Below are 22,369 nucleotides of genomic sequence, written 5' to 3'. Positions count from 1 at the left end.
CGGTTCCTCGGGACGTTGGGGTCAGTCTACACCGAGACCCAGCTACACCACTCGACATACCCAAGGACACTCTATCCTAACACAAGCACATTTGCTCAACCATGTTCCCTGGGGCTTTATTCATTGTAGTCAGAAGCTGGAAGGAACCTAGAAGTCCCTCAACAGAAGAACAGATAAGGAAATTGTGGTACATTTACATAATGAAGCATGACTCAGCTGTTAAAAAAATGACAACATGAAATCTACAGGCAAATGGATGGAACTAGAAAAACTCATCTTTAGTGAGGTAACCCAGACCCCAAAAGATAAATAAGGTAAATGTTCACTTATCATTGAGTAAATGATACCAGAGCTATAATTCATAGAGCCAGAAAGGTTAGGTACAGACAAGGGATCTAGGGGAATACAGGAAGCTCCCTATGAGGAGTGATTAGAACAGACTTTGTGGGTGGACTGGGACTGGTAGGGATTCAACAAAGAAGCAGGTGAGGGGAGAAAGGGGGTGGAGGGAGAGTTTGGGAAGATGACTAGGCTTGAGGGGCACTTGAAGGGTGGTATGGAAACCTAGTACAGTAGAAACTTTCTAGACTCTATGAAGGGGATTCTAATGATGGCTCCTAGTAACGGGAATATGGAATCTCAACTGGCTAGCTCTTGAAGCCGGATGAGACTGCCAGTAGTGGGATTAGGGAACATTCCATTGAGTTGTTGGCCAAGAGGCTCCCACGGAAATCCCCAAACAACCCAAGCTGTTGTTAAAACAAAAGGCTGCTGCTCTCTGCAAACTATCATGGGATGGGGTATTGCCACTGTCACCTAAACACCTCACTGACCATAGAGAAGTCGAACTGGTGCCTACATGGAGCCCTCACCACTACATTCTAGTCTCTTTAGTACCAGAAGGTACTCTGTAGGCTACAGAAAAAGAAACATGGACACCCAGCCAGAAAACCTTTGACCTACCTTTGAATAATATGCTAGGGCAATGGTGATACAGACCTTGTAGGAGTGGCCAACCAATGTATGATTTGGCCTAAGACCCACTCCATAAGAAGGAACCCACACCCCAATACTGCTTGGATAACCAAAAACCAGAAACTAGATAGCCCAGAAACCTAAGGTAAACCCAGACTTGACTGATCTTTAAAAAAGAAAAATCAATAAAATAATTCCTAATTCTGTTATACTCATACATCAGGACCTTATCCAGTCATCATCAGAGAGGCTTCCTCCAGCAGCAGGTGGGAACAGAGAGAGAGACCCGGAACCAGACATTATGCAGAGAGTTGAATTTGGAGGTCTCCCTCCAATCCCTCCCCTCAGAGCTCAGGGAATTCTAAAGAGGAGGGAGAAAGAATGGATGGCGGACTCTAGGAAAACATGGCCCTTTGAGTCAACTAAGCAAAGTGCTTATGAGCTCACAGAGACTGAAGCAGCAAGCGCAGGGCCCACATGGCTCTACACAAGGTTCACTACATACATATATATTTTATCTATTAATTTAGTATTTTGTGGGACTCCTGACTGAGAACCAAGTTGGTCTCTAATTCTTTTGCCTACTCTTAGGACTTTCTTCCTCCTACTGGGTTGCCATTCCCAACTTCAATATGATAGTTTTTGCCTCTTCTTATTATATTTTGTTTTGTTATGTTTAGTTACTATTTTAGAATCCTGTTCTTTTCTAATGATAGACAGAAACAGAGTAGATCCAAACGGGAGAAGAAGTGGGGAGGAACTAGGGTAGAGGGAAGGAAAACTATAATCAGAATATATTGTATGAGAAAGGAAACTATTTCCAATAAAAGAAAAAATGAAGGCAGGAAAGAAGGAAGGAAGGAAGGAAGGAAGACAAAAATGAAGGTTCTGGTGGATAATCAAGGAAAGGGTTAAACTTTCCTTATTTCCCACCATCCCCCTTTCCCCCCCCCTTTTAACATCATGTTTTGCTTCTCCTAAAAGGTACTAGAGTTCAGACCCCCAAGTATTTGGTCATTTTATCTCTCCCCAGATGTTATGGTTTAATCTGAAATATCTCTACCAGGTCTGTGTTTCAGACACTCAGTCTCCAGCTTGTGGTGCTGTTTCAAAAGCTATGGCGCCTTAGAAGATAGTGCCTAGGTGACTGCAGGGTCACAATGGGGTCAGCCTTTAAAGGTGATCCTATCCTTGGTTTCAGACTGCACTTTCTTGCCTTCTAATCCATCCACATATTCCCACTACCATGCCTTCCCCAGCATGATAGGCTGTAATCCATATGAAACAGTGAGTTGAAATAAGATTTCTGTCAATTGTAAGCTGTTTCTATCCATTATTTAAATCATAGTTAGGAAAATCAACTAATAAAAATTTGGAGATTAATAAAAAACCCAAATACAAAACCACCCCTGCCTTCCACCAAGCACACATGAAACTACTCATCTTGTCTTCCTTTAAATAATTTATTTAAATAAAGGATAATTTGCCAGTATTTTCTCCTATACAACCCACAGTCCAGACTCCTTAGATAGTGGGAACTCAATGAATACTTGTTAATAAATAAGTGGCAAATGTTTGAACAGAAAAATTGGCTCACTGTGTTCAGAAGGCACACTTCATCCTTGAAGGGAAACTGAAGGTTATTCTTGTCTGAGCACCTGGCAATCCTGAACCAGCAGATCATCTGAGATAGCTCTCCAGTGTAGTCAAGGACAAGGAAGAAAAACCCCAGCGTCATGAGAATGCTGCCAGGTCAGAAGGACCTCAGGCTGTGTGTGAGCATACATAGGAAGAACAGGATGGAACTGGACTCTTACAAACCAAAGCAAGGAGACACCATATATGTGTATATATATAAAATTTGTATACCAGAGAACTGCTCCAGTGTCAGAGAATTCTAGATACCTAATGGATCAAGAGTCTCATGTGGGCCAGAGACCTAGTTACCAAACACAGAAAACGGACTGTACATCAACTGGCAGTCCATGTTCTTTCTATACAGCAAGGTGCCTACCGGGCACTAATGATGAATACAATTTACAAGAGGGTCTCCAAAATGTAGTCATATCAGACAGGGTCCCTCAATACCTACTCAGAACCAAAGCTCTTTGACACAGAGAAATTAGAAGCTTCTAAATTAAAAAAGAAGGAAGAAAAAAAATCTGCTGATGTTACTGCCCGAGGCTTTAAAAAAATATGAACTTGCCTGCTACTACAGGTAATAGGATGCTCTCAATTTATTCCGAGCCATAAATGTTTTATTTACTACTTTAGGACTGCAAAATAAGATAAGTTGTTACTTCAATAACAGCTTTACATGAAGAGAAAAATTACATTGATCCATTCTATTTCCCAAAAAGGATATTACCACTACAGCTAGAAGCAAATTGTTCAGCAATTTCTACCACCAGTTTTCCCTTGGTGCATGCAAACACTGTCTTTGCTTTGCACAAAACAGATTTCAAGTTTAGATGTTTACAGCAACCATGGTGACTTACTCAGGCTTCCTAAAATAATTAGTCATCACATTGTCAGGGGCTGCACTCCCTTCTTGTTGATGGAGAAGGAGGGATAGAGGAAAAAACAGTAATACAAACATTGCATCTCAGCCAGTGACTAGAGGGAAAGTGTTTCCCAATTCCATGGTCAACCCCTTCCTCATGACCTAGACCCCCTCCCAGGGAGGTGAAGACTAGCGCATGGGCCCTGTTACTGAGAGAAACAGTAACCACAGTCACATCACTTGTGTCTACAGGACAGAGCACTGACCCAGCAGATGAAAGTGCAGCTTACTTCAAAGAATGTTCAAGCTTTCCTTCCTAAAAAATGTTCAGTTCTTTAGGGAAAAAAGTCAGTGTGACAGGTTAGAACCCCAAAGGGTCAACCCAAATACTTGAAAGGCTATGGGGCCCTCCACTCCAGTATCTCTGCTTTTACGGATAGCATCTTTCCATATTCCCGGCCTCCCTATGATGGACACCAAGAAACTTTATATCTTCTCAACTCTCTCAAGCTCAAGATGATGCAGAAATCTCTAAACTCCTGAAGTTGTACAAAGGAAGAAAATATTGCTAACACATACTAAGTGCCAAATGTCTTCACTTCAATGCCAAAAAGCTGTATAAAAGAAAACATGGAGCCACGTAGGTAATGGCTGGCATCAAAGCCCTCTACAATCATGTTGCTGAGTGAAAATGGGTAAAGAACAGGAAAGTTAACAAACGACCTGCAAATGTGGACTAAGGGATGAGGAGGGAGGAGGGAGGAGGAGGAGAGGAAAAGGAGGAGGAAGAAGAGGAGGAGGAGGAGAGATCATAGAAGTCATACAACAGCTACACGAGGAATGAGAAAGAAGCCTGCAGGAGGGTATTTGTAAGGTGATGTCATTATGCAGAAAGGTGGGTACAGGATGGGGCATAGCCTATCACTGGATGAGAAGGAAGTGGGGGAGTCTAGGAAGGAGGTAGGAGGAGGAGCAAAAGAAGATGGAAACAACAGAGCAGGATGATCCAGATCCAGGTGGACTAGGTCGATTTTGCCTTGTCTAGGTGGGCGGTTTAAATCTTTATTAATTGGCAGTGAATTTGTTGTGTGGAGTATTGTGGATTGAGATTTTAACATGTAAATCTAATTGCTAAATACAAGTTTCAGGAACTTTGATTTACCGGGCTAAAGAGGACAGTATGTGAAAGAAATGGCTAAGAGGCAGTTAGAGAGAGAGAGAGAGAGAGAGACAGACAGACAGACAGACAGACAGACAGACAGACAGACAGAAGACAGACAGAACACACATTGGCCGGGGCATGATAACTACCGCCTAGGGGACCACTCAGAGAGGGCAGCTTTCGGACTAGAGTAGTAGCCAGAGTATGCAGATCCAGCTTGTGAACACGGATAGAAAATGTTCCCTTTTAAAATTACCGCAACAGGTATTCAACAATGAACTAAAAACACTTCCAACAAGTTTTTGCCAAAATGTGCGAACCCACTTTCTGAATGAGATTTGTGATTCAAAGAAGTTTTGGATTTGCTCACTGTCAAACCATGGATTTCTGAATATTGACAGTAATGTTTAGGTCTGCAAACCCTGATTTTACTATCTTTATTTCTTTGTCGAAGCAGAAAAGGCAAACATCAAAAAAATACTTTTGTCAACAGTGTCCAAACCCAAGCCCTATTTCCTAGACATCTGAAATGATAAGGTTGAAAAAGTTCTTAGAAGCGATGTGGTCCATCACTTTACAATCTTTTCCATACATCCCAACCCCTCAATCAAATGGTGCACCACCACCCTTCTGGTAACAAAGGTCACTGCAGAGGTGATTCTCATCTTGTATTGACATACAAAGAGAACACAGAGAAGCCCAACTTCAGTCTCTATCCCCAAAAGACTCCAGAATGTTCACTTAGGCAGTTTTCTCAACCCCTTCGAGCTCCTAGAAAGTGACTCATTGACCTCGTTTAAGGAAACCTCTGGCCTGTGGGCATGCACACTGTTAGAAAGTGACTGGAGGCTTAGCACTAGAGGGACACACCCTGCTCCTCAGCCTGCTGTAGCTTCTGTCAATACCCCTGCCACTTTCTAGGTATTTTCAGCAGTAACAAAGCCTTGTTCACTGCTCATCAGTCTTCACACTTTCTCCCTGCACTGGACCTGGAGTGCTATTATAGTCTTCTTGCACGTGGGCTTACAGAAAAGCCCACAAATCTTTCTCAACCTCTGAATAAGTCAGTATTATCAGGCAAAGATTAACCTCTACCCAAGACGGAGACCTCAACTCTACCATTCCAAAGGCTGCCTTAAGCAGCTCGATTTGGTGCCCATTCTTTCACACTCTGAAATAAGAAATCCCCAAACCACCTTCCCCAGTCTTCCCAGATCAGTCACTTTTCTACACTTGTATAGAATAAGCTATTACTTGGGAATGCTTCAGGTAGCTCTTAGTTTCTCAGGTCTCCAGCTCAGAATGGAAATTATTTAACAAAAGATGGCATCCTCTCATGACTAACCTGTCCTGTGAGCCTGTTCTATAAGACTTTTCATTAGCCAGAAGATGCTTCTGCAGTCTATGTCCCCCACCACACACACACACACACACACACACACACACACACACACACACACACACATCCATTGACTGACAGAAATGGAAAACCTTTTCTTTCCTTAGAATATGGAATTATTCTACTTTCACTCTTTTTTCCCCCTAGACGCAAGTCCCCACAAGATTCCAAAGTTTCTTCCTATCCCACCATTCTGACAATCATGGAAGCACAAATAATCAGACTGAACTCTCTGCACTCTGCAGAGGGCTCCATCTCTGACTGGTGGCTACATTTCTGCTTAGGTCTATGGTATAGCACCATTAGGGATATTTCACCTACCATGAGAATGCATCCATTGCCCTCCAGTTTGTGTGTGTGTGTGTGTGTGTGTGTGTGTGTGTGTACGTATGTATATGTATATGTATATATGTGAGTGCAAGATATCTCTACTCCTATCTAATTTATTTTTAATTAATACATTTGTTTGTGTACATATGTTTGTGTGGTGCATTTGGCACAGCATATATGTGAAGGTCAGAGGACAACTTCTGGGAGTCAGTTCTCTCACGTCTACACTTTTCTATTCATTCATTTTTACCCATTTAAATAACTTATTCCAGATTTCTTTTTCCATACAAATGTATCATTCATTCTGCCACTCTACTAGCTCTCTGGGTCCCAGTGAACCATTCTTATATAATGGCAAATGTCTTAAAAGAAAATTAGACTGAGTCTCAGTTATAAGCAAGGCAGAGAAGGAATGACAAAGCACTACTCAGAGACGGTGGATTATTCGGGTACTCAGGTATATACAGGCTGAGAGGAAACGCCCCTTCTCTCAAAGCCTAACAATTCTGTCTGAAAACATCCCACATGAGAGTGCTCACTGTGCGCTCAAGGCTCCCTGACATATCTGGACAACGTGTGACCTGAACATCCTAAGCTCACAGCTACTAACACCAGTGTTCTGCTGTTCTGAACATGATACATCGGAAATGCCGGGTACTACTGCTGTCAGCATCAGCTACAATTATTTTCTGTACAGGCCTTGGAACAAGTAAAACCACTAACATAAAATTTTCCTCAAGTATGAGAAGCCAAAACGACAGAATCTAACTTAAATATACCTCCTGTCTTCCATCTTCACTCCCCGCTCTTACATACAGGCAAGTACAGATACTGATTTTTTTTTTTAAGGAAGAAATCTGTTTTCCACATAATCTAACAAAAGGAGTTGAAAAGAAATAGAATATAATTAAACTTCATTGTATTTAAAAGTTAAAAAAAAAAAGTTCCCTTATTCCCTATCACATCTGGGCTGACAAGCATGTTATTTAATTGCCCTCAAATGAGCTTCTTTAAATAGAACCCATTAAAACCCCAATTTCAGCATCAGCCTGTGGGGTGGGAGATGGGGTGATGCAAAATGAACTTTGAAATGACTAAAAAGCAAAACAAACTGCTTTACCAAAATCTCAACAAAATCTGAAACAAAGAGAAGCTATGAAGGGGAATAAACTTCCGACCTTCAGCACTGGCAGAGCAACTGCTGCAGGGGAGGAAGGCCTGGACGACCGCCTGCAGTCAGAGGCTCGTCTGAACTGATATCGGGGCAAGCATGTGCCTGCAGACATCCAGAGATACTCGGACCCAAAGCCCAACACTCCTCAAACCATAATCTCCAGCAAAGGCAAACGCACCAGTCTAGTCAAGTGTAGCTCATGCATAATTTATACCTGGCAGCTAACACATTCCCTTTGCCTATCCTGTCAGGGTCTCAAACTCGGTGTGCCTAAAATAGAATATAATACCTCTTCCTCAAACCAATTTTCCTTGGTGACTTTCTTCTTTCTGCATCACCAATTATACCAGTCTTGAAGCCATAAAATGATTTCTCCTCTCCCTCAGCCAAATACCCAGTCAATCACCTTGCACTAACAGCTCGCATCTGCAGAGAGCTAAATTTAAGCACAGTATAAGACAGCTGACCCACACCTCCTCATTCAGTCCTTGAAACTCACCTGCCAAACACATATAATTATCCCTCATGTGGGACGAGAAACGAGGCTCAGAGTTAAGTGGTTTAAGTGACTTGACAAGGCCACAGAGCTGACAGGTAGCAAAACTGAAGCCAGAGAAGCCTCCCTCCATGCCGGCAGTGCTGTACCACTCCCAGGCTGCAGCTTCATACCTGCATTTGCTCTCTTTCCTTAGGCTGCCTCTACTGCAGGCCTTTAATAGCTTTGAAGTCAACTTCTAAAATGGACCCTGCACAGGAGGCTAGGCTAAACCTCTAAAATGTTACCTTGGTCACAATATTCTTTGCTGCTTTGAGATCTTTGCTGCTGCTCAAACAGATATCTTATATATAAACCCTCCTACAACCTGGCTTTTCCAGTCCACTGAAAGTATGCAAATCTAAGTCACATTCTTTACCAGTCTCCACTAAGTCTTCAAGGCACAACTCAAAGGACATCTTTTTAAGAATGGCTTCATGAGGTAAAAAACAAATGTTCTTTGAACCAGCTTCTCTTCTAAGAAAAATCTGATGACAACCCACAGAGAAGAGTACTATTACTGCCTACTACCTCCAGTTTATAGGCAGAGAATCTAACATGGACAGGAGAAGTTACCCAAGGCTTCACTACTTGTGGTGGTTTAAATGAGAATAGTCCCTACAGGCACATATGTTTAAATAGTTGGTTCCCAGTCTTTGGACTGGATTAAGAGGTGTGGCCTTATTGGAGGAGATGTGTCACTGCAGGTGGGCTTTGAAGTTTCAAAAAGTCGTGGCCAGCCTCTCCCCACTTACTTCACCCCAACCCTTTCAAACCAGATATAAGCTCTCAGCTACTTCTCCAGTGCTATGTGTGCCTAAGCTGCCTTGGTCATGGTGTCTCTTCCCAGCACAGTCCAGTAACTGAGATATTCCTGATAAATATGAAGTTCAATTCCACATTGCTTGGCTCTGGAGGCTTATCTTAACTATGCTACTGTAGGGGCCTCTGAGAAGTGATCCTTCATTCTCAATAGCTTGGCAACTGTACCCAAATTCTTTGGTCATTCACACACAACAGTGTGATACGTACTCATCGTCCCGATTTCTTCATCTGCATGTAGCTATTAATCTCATGCTATCATGCTACTATGACTAATAAGCATATCATCAAATTATTAGGAAAATAAACAATGTCATAAATACCAAGAGCTGAGAATCAGACCCAGCAACACTGATTGTTAACATTATCATTAAGGTCTCAATACAATTGAATAGCACTGAACAAACCCTGTAGACAACTTCATAACCCTTGTTTAGGAAGGCCAAGTGTACATCTAGTCATGTTTGGTGACAAGACATGGAAGAAAAAAATCCCCAAGATTAATTTAAACCAATGAGCACAGAGTCCAGGACCAGGGATATAGTATCATTTGCTCTACAAGCTTAACAAGGGACTTAATGTGACTGAGATTCTAAAAATCTTCAGGAAAAGATAACGGGAATTCTAGCCAACTTGAGAGGTATACCTCTCTTGAGAAGAAAGACAGGTCATAGGCAAGGGTCAATAGTAGAACTACTGCCAGAAGCCTGGCCCCCAAGGCATAAACTGAGGAGTGGGGGGCCAAAAAAAAAGCAGGATTAGAGCTGCCATCAATTACTGAGCCAAAAGGGTTAGTTGAAAAGGTGGTGCCAAGGCTCAATGACCAAAACAGTGAGACAGACCAAAGGCAGACTAAGCTAGGACAAGGTCTCCAGTGATTACAGACAATGAGTTTGAGTCAGATCATCAAGGGTTCAGGTATGTCTTAATGGTTTGGGCCCTGCTGTTCTGAAGTTAGCACTGTATGTAACTTAGGGTTTATCTTATATTTATTTTATGTGTATATGTACCTGTACCATGTATATTTGTGGTACCCAGAGGCCAGAAGAAGCTATCAGATCCTCCTGGAAATGGAGTTACAAGGGATTGTGAGAGACTATGTGGGTGCTAGAAAACAAGCTCAGGTCCTGTGCAAGAGCAGCCAGTACTTGGAACCACAGAGCCATCTCTTCAGTCCCTACCTTAGACTTAAAAGTAGACTTTTCAAATGTCTCATTCCATAAGGAAGGAGACATGGAAAGGGCTCAGACCTTCTTCAATCATTTGGCAGGTCTTCACCTGCCTGCACTAATGGCTAGCTCTCATGTCACTCATTGCCCGGGTACCAGCAGCACCGTTTGAACTCTCCAAGTACTAAGCAGTTTTTACGTCAAATTACCCAGAACATTTACTGAATGCGTATCTAGAATACACCACACTCGACTTTCGCAGTTAGCTGATCAATGACCAATGAGATACTACTATGCCCATTCCACAGTTGAAGAAGGTAAAGCTTCAAGAGCCCAAGGTCACACCACTAGGATGTCTCACGGCTATTTGACTCCAGTGACAACTTTCATACTACACTGCTTCCTTTCTTCTGCTACTTTTTAATCAGCAGGCTCTTTGCTACAAAAGGCTAGAAAAGTAGAAAAGGCTATTGCAGGTAAACTGCTGACATGATGAACTGGCAGCCTGGAACATAATCTTCCCTGGGGATCCCAGGAGGCTTGGTAAGAGCGGCTGGAGAGGAATGAGCAAGACTTAAACTCTCTTTACTCTCAGCACACGGGGTCATTTCCTCCTCTTCAATTGCTCTCACAGAGCTGTGCTGAGAGCTATCCCTTCTGCTCCTGCCAACCACAGCAGCCTTCAGCAGGAAAATTATAGAGGAGAAATCTTTAAAAAAATCAAAATGAATTTCTTCTTTGAAACTTGGGAGAAGGGAGAAAATAGATGGAACTCTCAAGAGAAAAGAAATCCATAAATATTATAAACAATAAAAAAAAGCCTACAAATAAATATGTTACGTCAAAAGGTCAATGAGAGGAGGCAATACAAATGGAACAGATAAATTAAAATTAAAGCAGACCTGCTGTGAGGACCCTCCCACCTCTTCTATTTACACGGAGTGTCAGGAGAAGACAAATATCTAAAGGAAAGCAATGGTCCCAGAATCCCTCTCTTCCCTCTGAACAGCCATGTGGTTGGGGGTCACTTGCAAAATATGCCAGTAAGTGTGCAGTCAAAGAGAACAAAAGGACAGCCTAAAGCAACTAAAGATCAAAGACAGCCTGGCGAATGAAGCGAGTAAAGGCTGAAGAGCGCTCACTCGGTGCAGGTGCAGACGCCAGGTATGGCTCTGTCAACAGCTTGCTCATCAAATGACGGACTATAGATCAAACCTCACTAACGAGTCTAAAATGGCAGAATAGTTGAGAGGGAAACATTAAAATGAAAGTATAAATGAAAAGATAGGTAGGGCAGTTTGATGGTTTGCACATGCTTGGTCTAGGGAGTGTGGCACTATTAGAGGGTGTGGCCTTGTTGGAGGAAGTGTGTCACTGTAGGGTGGGCTTGGAGACCCTCCTAGCTGCCCGGGGATGCCCAGTCAGTTCCTGGCTTCCTTCAGGTGAAGATGTAGAACTCTCAGCTCCTCCTGCACCATGCCTGCCTGGATGCTGCCATGCTCCCACCTTGATGATAATGGACTGAACCTCTGAACCTGTAAGCCAGCCCCAATTAAGTGTTGTCCTTTATAAAACTTACATTGGTCATGGTGTCTGTTCACAGCAATAATACCGTAACTAAGACAGGCAGTAAACAAATGAAATTGTCACTTCAGAGAAGACATGTTAAGTTTGGAATGGTTTTGATCAACAAGGAAAAAGCTGAAGATTAAGGACACAAATGTAGGTGCGGATGGTGAGGGTTGGGTACAAAGGAAAAGTCACTGGGCAGCAGGAAGGCTGCCTCATGCAATGAAGGAAAAAACACAAAAGTGTCTGTGTGTGAATGACTGGCCTGTGGTTTTTAATTTTCTCCTTAAAATGAGAGCTAAGGCTGTCTGAGTATAGAGAAGGCAGAGGATTTAACAGAAATTCATCAATATTTCAAGATGTATCTGTGAGCAATGGAAGAGGAAGCCGACTATAGATGGAGTGCATTACTTGTTTGGAATTCGCAGCCTAGGCGTGACTTCAGAAGGGGCCGATGGGGCGGCTACTCTGCTTCTCAGTGTCAGTTTCATCCTCCCAACAAACACAGTGTGCACTGAGTCCTTCTGTGCAGGGGCTTCAGATAACGCCATGCAAGATAAAGCCTATATAGTATTATGAAGAGAAGACACAAGCAAAGCAAGTCGTCACAGTGGCAATGAGTGGTTTGATGTGTGTGCACACATGTATGCGTGAGCGTGCGTATGTAGGTACTCACAGAGAGCAGAGGCTGATGTTGGGTGTCTCTATCATGCTATATCTTCTCTTTTGGAGACCGGGTCTCTCAGAGAACCTGGAACTCACAGTTCTGAGTAGACTGGATACCAGTAAGCCCCAGGAATTGTCCTGTCTCCACAACTCCAAAGATGGGGTTACAGGTGCACACTGCCATATCTAACTTTTATGTGGGTGCTGGGGATCCCAAATCAGTTCCTAATCTTTGCATAACAAGCTTTAGTCACTGAGCCACCTCACTGGCCCCCCCAACAACAACGAGTGTCCTATAGAGGAAGAGTTTGTAGCATTATGGAGAAAATGACAGGGACAGTGGGGACAGACAAAAGAAACAGAGCACATGCAGAGACTCTGAAATCATTTAGGTCTGTGCATGGGATATGAGAAACGTGGGTAAGGAGGAACAGGGGATATTCAAATATCTAGGGAAATGAAACGCATAGTGAGTGTATCCAATGACTGAGGAGCAGGTCTAGCAGGAGGACTTTTGCTTTTAGGATGCTGAGTCACAGATACCTGTTAGCATCCTAAGATAAGTACTTGTATTTTACTTTTCTATTGCTGTGCTAAAACGTCATGACCAACGCATCTTATAGAAGGAAGACTTAGTTTGGGCTAATGTTTCCAGAGATTGAGAGTCCACGATGGCAGAGCGAAGGCACAGTGGCAGAAGAAGTACCCTGACCCATAATGAGGAAGCAGAGAGAGCAAACAATAAATGCTGTGAGACTTTTGAATCTCAAACTCCACCCCTAATGGCATACTTCCTCCAGCAAGGCCACACTGTTTTAAGTTATAAAAATAAAATGCTGTCTTTTACCCCCACTAGGTCTGATACCACAGTGCCCCAAGATATCTCTAGATATCTTAAGTCTCAGTCAGCAAAGCCTCTCACCCGCTTTGCTCCATCCCATATCACACTGCCGAAGGCCTCTCTCTGAGCCTGGCAGCAATCTCTCTACCCATCCAGTTCCCAAGGCAGGTTTCCATGCCAGAAACAGACATCCCAACTCCACGGCGGCCCAGTGTCTCTAGCCGCCGCACACTTTCTTACACTTACATCGCTACATGAAAGAACACACAACACAATAACCTTTGATTCAATTGATAAGATCTAATTGCCCACCTAAACATACAAAGCCCTGTACACATTCATAACAACCTGTAAAGGTACAGCATTGAATCTTAACGTCAGTTTCCATGTTGTCCTGTTGCTACTCTCAGTCTCCTCCCTCTTTCCTCCTCTTCCCTCAAACTTTCTCCCACCCATCCTTCCTTCTCGTCCAATGGCAGGCCTCCTTCTATTCTGTACCTGCCCTCACCTGTATTTTACAAATTAAATGGGAAGAAGGTTCTGGTGAAGTCACCTGAGTCCTGAGTACTGACTAGGCAGGCATCCTTGGGGCAGTGGGAAGTAGCATCGAATACAGATAACTCCAGGGCAAACCACAACACACCTCCCAAACAGCACGGCCAACCAAGGATCAAGTGTTCAAAGGCCACAAGACTACAGCACTCGAGACTCTCTCATTCAAGCCAACAAAACACTTGAACATATACTTAGGTCTGGAGCTCGGGAAGACGTCTTTATAAAGATGAACAAAAACCTGGGACAAGACAGAAGATAGTTTCTACAACTGAGATCATTCAGGGAAGGCATGACATGAGAAGAAGGCCTCAGGCAGAGAACTCTTTCCTTATGCTTGAAGAAAGGGAAGGAAGGGGTCACAGAGGACAAGAAGGAGACAGGCAAAGAGACAGAGGGCAGGAGAAGCAGAAGTTTGGAAGGCAGGGATGGGGAAGAAATGTTTCCAGCCGTGCTAAGGGGAGGACAGATGAGCCTACAAGGCCAGGCAGTAGTACAAGTAAAGGAGGAATTGACTCAGAGCAAGTATGGAAGAAAAATAAGTTACAAGTGCCAAGTGGTGGCACATACCTATAATCCCAGCACAGGGAAGGCTGAGGGAGGAAGATCCTAAATTCACAGCCAGCCTGGGCTACATAGCAAGACACCGCCAAGTTAAGGGTTGAGGGAGAAAGAAAGGCAGGGGAAAGGAGGAGGGAAAAGAAAGTACATCTAAAATGAATGGAAAAGAAGAAGTTATCTGTCTTTACAGATGGCATGAGCTTTTATACAGAACATCAGAACAGTTCCACCCAAACACATAGAAAAAAAATGTTAGGACCATAAAAGCCAGAAGCACACACAAAGAATTAACAAAGTAAGCTGTGTTTCTATGCACTGATTTATCAACACATAAAAGAAATTTAAAAATCAATCATACAAGAAGATAAAAAAATATTTAGAAATAAATGTAGGTAAGATAAGAGATGTGTTCATTAAAAGCCACCAAACAAGAAGACATCTTGTGTTCATGGACTAGAAGACAATAGTGTTTAAAATGGCTACAAAACAAAGCAATCTAACAATTCCATGTAATTTCTGTCAAAATCCCAGTGTCACTTTTTTTGCAGAAATAGGAAAAAGCCATCTCAGAATTGATAAGAAATCTCAAATAGCCTGAATGGCCAAAATGATCTAGAAAAAGAACAAAGTTAGAATTGTCTCACTTCCTAATTTTACACTTCTTATAAAGCTAGAGTTATCAAAATAATGTGGTTCTGGCGTGCAGACAGACACACAGGCCACTGAGACAGAACAGATGGCCTAGAAGTAAAGCGCCATCGTATGTGGTCAGATATCTTCAACAAAGCCCCGGGACACGCAGCAGGGAAAGAGACCACTTATATAAACAGTGCCAGCCCAGATGCCCACATGCAAACCAGTGAGCTTGTACCTCTGTGTTATGCCACACACAAATTAAACACAAAGGCTGCTTCAAACCCCATTCAGAGTGAAGCCGCTGGAGGACTGAACGGCCTTTTAAAAAGTCCTAAGACTTTAGGAAGTTATCAGAAGAGCTCCAGAGACATATTGAAAAGAAGAGCATGTAAGCCTTTAGATCTTCACGCGGCAGGGGCTGGTGAGCCCCCAGTGAGCCTGCATGGACACCAGCGTGGCTCAGAGGCCCTGCAAACACATCACAGGCTCCTCCAAGGGCCAGGATAGAAGGAAGGGAAGGTCTGTTAACATTCTTTCTTACTTACATGTGCTAAGCTGTGTGTACACAGGTTATAAGAACGTGGTACTTAGCTCTGAGGATACTGAGCAAAGACAGAACCACACAGCTACAAACTATCAGACCACACACTACAGTGTTATATGCTCTGTGAGCAGTAAACTGAGAATGCTCACAAAAATATCAAGTATGGATCACTCTTCTAAATCAATTCCTAGCTCTTTCCTGGTTAGCCAAGCAATACTGAATACAACTGCATTTCTGTGTTGGGACACTTGGTCGGTTAAAGATTATAAATTATTTTGGTTGTCTTAAATTTGTATACAAATTTCTGCTCACTTACATCTTACCATATAAAGGCAGAATAGAAGACCTGGCACTTTCTTTTCCAGCCATGTGTGAAGGCTGATATAACACTGAATTCCTTACTCAAACACTAAGGGTGTTAATCTGTGACCTCATTTAAATTAACCGGGTCTAATAATATAGATGAGGATTGTCACAGGACATGGAGGAAGCAGAGACAGACGTACTCAGCAACCAGGGGTTGGCAGACAGAGACCATAGTAAGAGAAACTGGGAAGTCCTCCCAAGGAGATACGTAAGTCACAACTTCAACTTACTGCCTACCTGGGAGGGGACTTGACTCTGTCTAGAACGGGTCTCAAGATCTTCAACTACAAATAAAGTGAGTAGCACTTGCTTTCCTTCCAACCTCACCAACTCTATGCATTGGTGTGTGAGTGTACAGTCAATTTCACAGGGCAGGTTACAAGAAGCTTGTGCCTTTGTTTTATATGTGAGTAACTGTGTTTAAGCACCATATTTTATAGAGAAGTACAGCTTAACAAAATTCCAACCCTGGCCCTATGGATCCTTCTCCAATGGGATGCAGAGTGTCAGGCTGTCAATATTTACCAGTGCTTTCCATAGAGCCAGTGACCTCCCCATGTCAGCAAGCAGAGGCCAGCTGTAGTTTTCTTCCAATGATTTCGAAGTGTTTTAAAGAATGTGGTCATCTTCTCCTATAGATTTAATAGGCAGAAAAGGAAAAAAAGTTATCCAAGATAATCACGGAGCATTCTTCATCCATTCCTCTAAGGTTTCCCCTCCCCTCCTTTTCTCTTTCTTGTTTCCTTTGCCTCCTGCTCTTGTTCTTCTCGTCCTTGCCTGTCTAGTCACCATCAGCATCTTCTGATGCACTCACTGATCTCTGCTTCCTTCTTTTTCATGTATTTCTACCTTGACTTCCCTTCTTCTGTAACCACCCACTTTTCCCTGTCCATACTAGAAGGACAGAGGAGGGCAGAATGGGGAATAAATCTCCAGACTTCCCCTGATGTCTGCCTTCTTACTGTCCCACTATACCATTGGTAAGTATCTGTCTATTACCTATGAGGAACCAAATTACCAGCAACAGCTTATTCAAGACAGAAGAAAATACCAGGTCTTCAATATGAAAACCAGTGGAGAACATGCTTTAAAAAACACAATGCACGTGGCTCAGTAAAAAATGCTCAACTTACTAATCAAAGGCATGCAAATTACAAAGAGCTATTATTATTCATGTATAAAATTAAGTTTTAAATTATCATATTCACTCATGACAAAATGCAAGAAAGATACTCATACCTACTCCTGTAAGGAAGGTAAATTAGTTCTTCACAAAAAATTAAATGGCATATTTATTCTGGGTTTGTATGGCAGCATTCAATGATATTTATATTTATTAATGTTACTTAGCTTATCTAACTAGAGTAAATTCCACGAATGCAGGGGGCTGTTGTCACTGCTAGAACCTATACATCAAGTAGAATCTGGCACATAATAGCTAACCCAAAAACATCTATTGAGTGAGTGAAACATGTAGCAATTCAACTTTTTTTTAATTGAGAATTTTCACAGATGTAGAAAAAATACCCCAAAATATGTTAAATAAAACTAGCAGGGTAAAAGGCATCTATAACTAGTGTTACCACAATTGTGTTCAAAGAGGACTACCAATCAAAATACCAATAAATAAAAGCAGAACTTTTACATATTATCCTCTAAGTTGAGGGTGCTAAATGGCATCTTAAATTTTTCTAAAATAAATATAAATTACTATCTAAACAGATAAAAATTACTTCTCCCTTTAACTTCCCTTGGTTAAATCTCCTAGGAAGAAATGGTCACACTGCTGACATCAATGAAACCATCCAGGCTGGTACAAAAAATAAATAAATAAATAAAATCCCAAAGACCATGTAATTATTGACCTCTCTCCATCTGACCCTAATCACTTATTCAAGAGGTCTTTAATAGACAACATCTACTCTGTGTTAAGGGCTAGGGCACGGAAGAGTAAGTACCACTCTCAAATGCTCATGAATCTTAGCATCCCTGACTGCAATACGGCCATACAAGCAAAGTTGCAACACAGTAAGATGCATGCTGGGAAATGAGGACAGGATCTACCTTGAGTCCAGAAAAATGGGCCTAACTGGGATGGACCTGAAGGAGCCAGAGAGAGTCAGGGAATTCTCAGAATCCTGCAGATTAGGAGAAGTCACAGCGTAAAGGAGTTAGGTATATGCTATGGCCTCAACAACTGTTTCCAAAACTTGAAAGTGACTGCCCTAATTCCTACTGAAATGGTATTAGGATGTAAAAGTAATGGGGTCGGAAGGATATTGTCCTCATGAATGGGATTAGCACCCCTCTGAGAAGAGACACCAGCATCCAGCTCCATCAGCAGACACAGCAATGAAATAGCCATTTGCAAACTAGGAAGAGTGCACAATACTCTGTGCCAACCATCTTGGGTTCATACTTCCAGTTTGCAGGCTGTGAGAAATAATTTTTTGTTATTTAAGCCACTCCAATTACAGCAACCTGAACTAAGAACCACACAAAGTCTCTGTGTGTGTGTGTGTGTGTGTGTGTGTGTGTGTGTGTGTGTTTTCCAGGTAGGCAGTAAACGGAAGAAGTAACTTCTCTTCCCACCCATTACTAAGAATCTTATTTTAAAAAAGACATATTAACAAGGAAAAAGCACATACATCTATTTGGTGTGAGTTTTCATGACACAGAACTTTCAGAACTAAATCTGTGTGTGTGGTCAATGTGCTAAAGAACAGAAAGTTCTACATAAACATGACTGAACATGGTGCTAAGACTTAAAGACCAGCAAGGTTTGTTTGCTCGGGTTCTTCTGTGTCCCTTCACCTTAAGAAATAAAAGTACTATTTCCTGCATGCATATACAGGCCCCTCTAACGTGAGAGCTTAGTCTGCTTCCGGTTAGAACAGCAACAACTTCCTGCTCCTACTGTTTCCTCAACTGCCAATGTACTACTTGGGAATAACTATGCCCACCAATAGACTATACATACAAGATAGGATCTAGAACAGTGGTTCTCAGCCCTGGTGTCCTTATTAAACCTTATTTAAAGTGCAAAAAAAAAATTGTTGTAAATGTATATTCTTGGGCATTATCTCCCTTCCCCCAAAGCCTACATTGTTCTTGAACTGAGTAGTCATTTTATTTTTAGCTAGCAGTTACTACCATGATTGCAACAGAGGTTGCAAACATACCAGACATTAAAAAAAAAAAACAGTAGTTTAAAGATGAACAATGGGGTCAGAGGAAAGTAGAGATTTGAAAAGGCTTTTAATCCACACTAAGGGCTTTAGATAGTATGTTGAAGACAATAAAAAACAAAAAAAAACAAAAAACGAGATTTATTTTTTAGCAGATGAATAACATATAAAACATCCCGTCAGAACCAGAACATAAAGCTAAAAAGAGCCATTAGAGGGGTGGCTGCCATAAATTCTAGACAAGAGTCAACAAAAGATGTGGAGGTCTTTATAAAACAGAAATGGGCAGCGCTTGGTGACCAACTGATTACAAGAGGTGAAGGATGAGGAAACAAGCCAAGTTTTGTGCTTGGGCAACGGATTGTTAGGTGATCTCCAGGTTTTGGATTTATACTGTTGGTTTGTGGGAAAACACAGTGTGCAGTCAAGGAGACTCGAGACTGTTATACCTGCCGGGCACACTCCGAGACTGTTATACCTGCCGGGCACACTCAAATGAAGCCCAAACAGATGTCTGGACTTAGCGTTTTGGAAATAGGAGAAGTTGAACCCAAGGGATAGAATTGGGATTCGTGCCTGTGAGGTAATGTATGAGAGTTGTTAGCATCACGTAAACGGAAAGCAGCAGGGAAAGAATACTGCTAAGCACACTCCCAGTCGACTATTTTTTTAAAAAGCCACGCCCACCCCGTGCAACTCCCTTTTCATCTTAAATGATTCCTATATTACTAAAAGATGAGGGAAATATGCAGGCAGCCTAGAGTGCAAAGAGGACTGGTCCAGGTGCCTAACAAAACCCTAGCTTTGTCATTTACAGATGGTGAGACCCTGGATAAGTCAACTAACCTTTTCACTAGAGAAATAAGGAAACACCATCAATTTATGCAGTGAAGAGATTGTCAATAAAATCTGTACGTTTTTCTGTATTTCATAATATGTACTACATTCAGTGTATGTTCCCTTCTCAGTAGCCAGAATTTTCATTCTCATTAATGTCAGTAAAAAATCTCAATTTTATGTCTACATTAACGTATCTTTGCCTTCCAAGCGGGCTCTCCCAAAACCCATAAGCTCCCAAATTCTAACTTCTGACCCTCTCCTGACAAGGAAGGTAGGGCTTTTTCACTCAATGAGATCTCCTTGGGACAGGTTCTAGCCATTCACATCTGCAGAACCGAATAAATAGAATGAATGAACCGACCCGCTTTCTATGGTTCAAATATTGCTGGCCCCATTTTTGTTCCGGTACCCACAGCCTAAGGTGGGAAGGGAGGAACTGAGGGGTTCACAGTTAGGCACTGCTCTGAGACTCGAACCAGCACACCTGACTCACAGGGACCACGGGCGTGCGCGCCACGCCGGCCCGGCCCAATCTTTCCTCCTCCCGCCGCGCTGCGGTCAACAACCGCGTGGCCGATCCCGGGACCGCTGGCGGGTTCCGGCCCTGCTCAGCGTAGCAACCCACGGCTGCGCCCCATACCCTGACCACACACAGCCAGCGGCCCTCGCTCGCTCCCCTGAACTCACCGCTGCCCGCCGCTCAGCGTCCGGCCTTTCCTGTGTGCTCTCACAAAAATCTCCCTCTCTTTTAAAGGAAACCGCTCCCGCTGCCCTCGGGTTCCGACGCGGAACAGCCCCAGCCTGGCAGGGCGAGCTCTCCCGTGACCTAGGGGTGGGCTCGCAGCAGCCACCGCCCTCCCTTCCTTTTCTTGTCACTTTACTGTTCATTCAATCTTTCATCCATCCATCTCTCGCCAGCCAATTGTTTCTGGAAAGTTCACAGTATATAATAAGAACAGTTTTGCGATTTGGAACTAAATCAGAAAGTAATTAAACGGCTACGACAATTTTAGATATTGGTAAATGAAACAAAACAAAACCGAGCTATAGGGCATGTGGTGAGGGGCACTGTATGAAATTAACCAGCGGAAGTTTGAGCTCCCCAGAGCAGGAAGAAGATCAAGTCAGAATGCACTGAAAAGAAGGGTGGGGGTGGGGAAATCAGGCACAAAATCACAGAATTTTTAGGCCTGTTGCCGGAGGCAGAGAGAGCTATGGAAAAAGAGAGCCATGAAGCAGGAGAGGCCACAAGGTGTTGAACACTAGGGGGGGAGGGGGTGTCTTACTAAAATATAAAAATTGCTGGGCTGGAGATGAAGGGCGGGTGCAGGGAAGCTTCCTGCTTTTCCCGTACAAAGACTTTTTATCTTGCCACCTCTCACTGCCAGGGAGATGTCAACAAAACAAAACAGGTTTTGCTGCAAAGAGGACTGGTAAAGGTCTGTCTTGAAATGGAAACATTTGCTCAGTGGAAACATCTTCAAATGGGAGCTCGCCTGAGATGTCACGAGATCGGACCCATTAACTTTTGATCCCTAGGGGCCCACCTCTTCCACAATTAACGGTTACTGGAAGGGCTCCAGAAGGGCTAGGAGTGTTGAAGGGGACAAGAACTACTTCACTGGTATTGCCTCCTATGAGTTGTTCACGTTCCTGTAGGTAATCCCTCACTCATGCTGCCATATGTAACCCCAATCAAATTCATTGATTCCCAAATCTAGACTTTAGTGGAATCATTTCTTTGGGGGCTGTCCCTGTCACACTATCTGGAGAGAAAAGACATTTATTTGCTGCTGTCTCCCTAGGGAAACTGAACAGGAAATAAATTTATTCTGAGCCAAGTATGAAGGGCCATGGTTTCGGAACACGGATTCAAGTTATCCAGAATGACATGTTCCACCATGGAAGAGGTGAGTTGAACATGTATGAGTCAGAGAATAGAATACAGCCGTGAATCAATTTAAGATGTCGAGAAGGCAGGTTACAGCAAGGCAGAGTAATCTCCATCGTAGGTTTCAGACACCGTGTGATGGATAACCTTCTTAGATTTGGGCGGGTGGAAGTTTACAGCCATTCCTAAAGTTTGACCTAGTAGTCACGAAGACGAGTTAGGTAGAGAGCTTGGTATGAATGGCTATTCCAGGTAAGAAAGGAGAAATTCGACTATCCACCTGTGACATTCCGTCTCTCCACTGTCATGAAGTTCTAATCAGTCTACTGGTCTTCGGACTCTTGAACAGCAACGTATCTTTTTTTCACAAAACTCTAGACTGCAGACAACAAAGGCTAACCCCTGAGGACAGCTTTAGGCCCATATCAGCATCAGGGCGATTGATTTATCAAAGCCATCTTTATCTGCCATGCATTTAAGTCCCCTACATTGCTGTCAATATCACGTCAAAATCTTTTACCCCTCGGTTTTGGCACCTCCTATAAATGTTATTGTTCTCTGTTGCAAGTGCTATCTAAGCCGGAGATCTAAGTCACTATTTTGAGCTTTCTCCTGATGTTCACATGTTAGTAATTATACTTTTTTT

General features: G+C 42.8%; 1 protein-coding gene across 7 annotated transcripts in view; it reads right to left on the bottom strand.

The window, feature by feature from the left end:
* Agk (acylglycerol kinase) overlaps window positions 1-20,675 on the bottom strand; it is a 79,093-nt gene extending 58,418 nt beyond the window's left edge. The window contains exons 1-2 of one of the 7 annotated variants that reach the window (XM_039108239.2): window positions 20,520-20,675; window positions 16,330-16,436 (exon numbers count right to left, since the gene is read on the bottom strand). In XM_039108239.2, the coding sequence (XP_038964167.1) occupies window positions 16,330-16,430 (101 nt within the window). In that variant the 5' untranslated portion in view covers window positions 16,431-16,436; window positions 20,520-20,675. The other 6 variants (XM_017592846.3, NM_001127497.1, XM_017592845.3 and 3 more) reach the window with 6 other exon arrangements.
* Between the last annotated feature and the right edge of the window lie 1,694 nt (window positions 20,676-22,369).

The sequence above is a fragment of the Rattus norvegicus genome, chromosome 4 (genome assembly GCF_036323735.1).
Source record: "Rattus norvegicus strain BN/NHsdMcwi chromosome 4, GRCr8, whole genome shotgun sequence".
NCBI lineage: Eukaryota > Metazoa > Chordata > Mammalia > Rodentia > Muridae > Rattus > Rattus norvegicus.
This window is presented reverse-complemented; position numbering and strand designations above follow the sequence as displayed.